The sequence below is a fragment of the Phasianus colchicus genome, chromosome 5 (assembly GCF_987193195.1).
Source record: "Phasianus colchicus chromosome 5, bPhaCol1.hap1.1, whole genome shotgun sequence".
NCBI classification, from domain to species: domain Eukaryota; kingdom Metazoa; phylum Chordata; class Aves; order Galliformes; family Phasianidae; genus Phasianus; species Phasianus colchicus.
Genome location: NC_143440.1, coordinates 42786124 through 42787648, shown reverse-complemented (window position 1 = coordinate 42787648; position 1525 = coordinate 42786124). Strand labels below are relative to the sequence as shown.

General features: G+C 56.7%; 1 protein-coding gene across 1 annotated transcript; it reads left to right on the top strand.

Moving 5' to 3' along the window:
* Nucleotides 1–210: 210 nt before the first annotated feature.
* Nucleotides 211–1268, top strand: LOC149917883 (uncharacterized). Its single transcript, XM_090141477.1, has 2 exons — nt 211–249; nt 359–1268. Exon 2 carries the CDS (start codon nt 649–651, stop codon nt 1249–1251), a length of 603 nt encoding a protein of 200 aa, XP_089997603.1. The 5' UTR covers nt 211–249; nt 359–648; the 3' UTR covers nt 1252–1268.
* Nucleotides 1269–1525: the final 257 nt, after the last annotated feature.

Below are 1525 nucleotides of genomic sequence, written 5' to 3'. Positions count from 1 at the left end.
AGCAGAAATAGGTAGCAGTAAATTTTTGGACTATGCTTTCTGTAGTAGGCGTGGCGAGGAGACGGTGTGTGACGGGGTCAGGTTCCCTATGCTCAGGGCTTGCCAGGTGCTGTCCCATAATAGGACAGCGTGTATGCAAGGGGTGTAGACAAAGCGGGACGAGAATATTTAAGTGCCTGCTACATTTTAATAAACGCCATTTTGCTTCACCTATACTTGGGGTCTGTGTGAGCATTTGGCCCCGACCTGGTATGGGGTCGGTTTCGCTGGCAAAGCAGCACCTTATGGGGTGGAAAACGAGTGTTGCAGAGAGAACGGCAACAAGTGGTGACCCCGACGTGATCTGCCCTGTGAGTAGTAGCTGCCCGGCGTGCCCGTAAGGCGGTGGAACCTGTGAGGTGGCGGCAGGTCGCCTACGGAAGACACACTGCGGTGGAACCTGTGAGGTGGCGGCAGGTCGCGTGTGTAACTAAAATTAAGGTATTTTTACATTTCTGTAAAAGTTATTGCGGTAAGACCGTTCCTTCTAAGAAGGAGATCGCGACCGTGTTATCGCGGCTAGAAAAGGAGGGTGAGCTGGACTCCCCTAAACAGGTGCTCGATTCAAATAAGTGGGACTCACTCACTTCGGCGCTGTGCCAGCGCGCCATGTCCGACCAAAAAGCCTCAGAGCTTAAAACGTGGGGCTTGATACTTGAGGCTCTTAAAGCGGCAAAGGCAGAAGGAGGGTTCGGGGAGGACCGGAGCGCGACGGGGGCTGCCGGGAGCGGGTCTTTGCTTTCTCATAGATCCAGCGAGGCAAAGATGGCGCCGACGGCGGAGAGCGGAGGCGGAGAGACGGAGAAGAAGGAGTCGCCGAGTCAGTCATGTGAGCCGACAGCCCCGCCCTTGCCTTACCCTGCTCCGTCTTTATGCCCTTCTTTGGACAAAACGTCTCAGCCAGGACCGCCCCTTGAAGAACGCGATAGGGCGGTGGGCGGAGCGGGGCGGGGGAGCCCGCGGCCGGGGGGGAGCCCGCGGCCGGGGGGGGGCCTGGTTACTGACTGGGCTAAAGTTAAAGAGAAAGCGAAAGAAAAGGGCCTAGCGAATCCAGCTGCGTTTATAGTTAACCCTACAAACACGGGCGCTTTCTCTATCGCATCGGGTTATTGCGGAATCCGATTGGCCCTCTACATGGCCTACAGGGGCGGCACAGATGATAGCGGGAGTGGGAGGAACAACGCCCACCCGGAGGTCCGCCCAGATGGTTGAGATTATCGTAATCAGCAGGGATGGCTCCCTGGAAAGGCCTGTTCTGCTTACCCCGTCAGTGGCGCAGGTGCCGGGAACCCTCTTGGGGAGGAACTTTCTGCGGAGTGTCGCAGCAGGCATAACAATTTATAGTGGGGGCCACGATCTGCCAATTGTCAGAGCAGTATGCGATCCCACTGCGCTGGAGACAGGAAGTGCGACCTGTCTGGGTGGATCAGTGGCCCTTACCGACAGAAAAGCTTGTAGCGCTTCACGCATTAGTACAGCAAGAGCT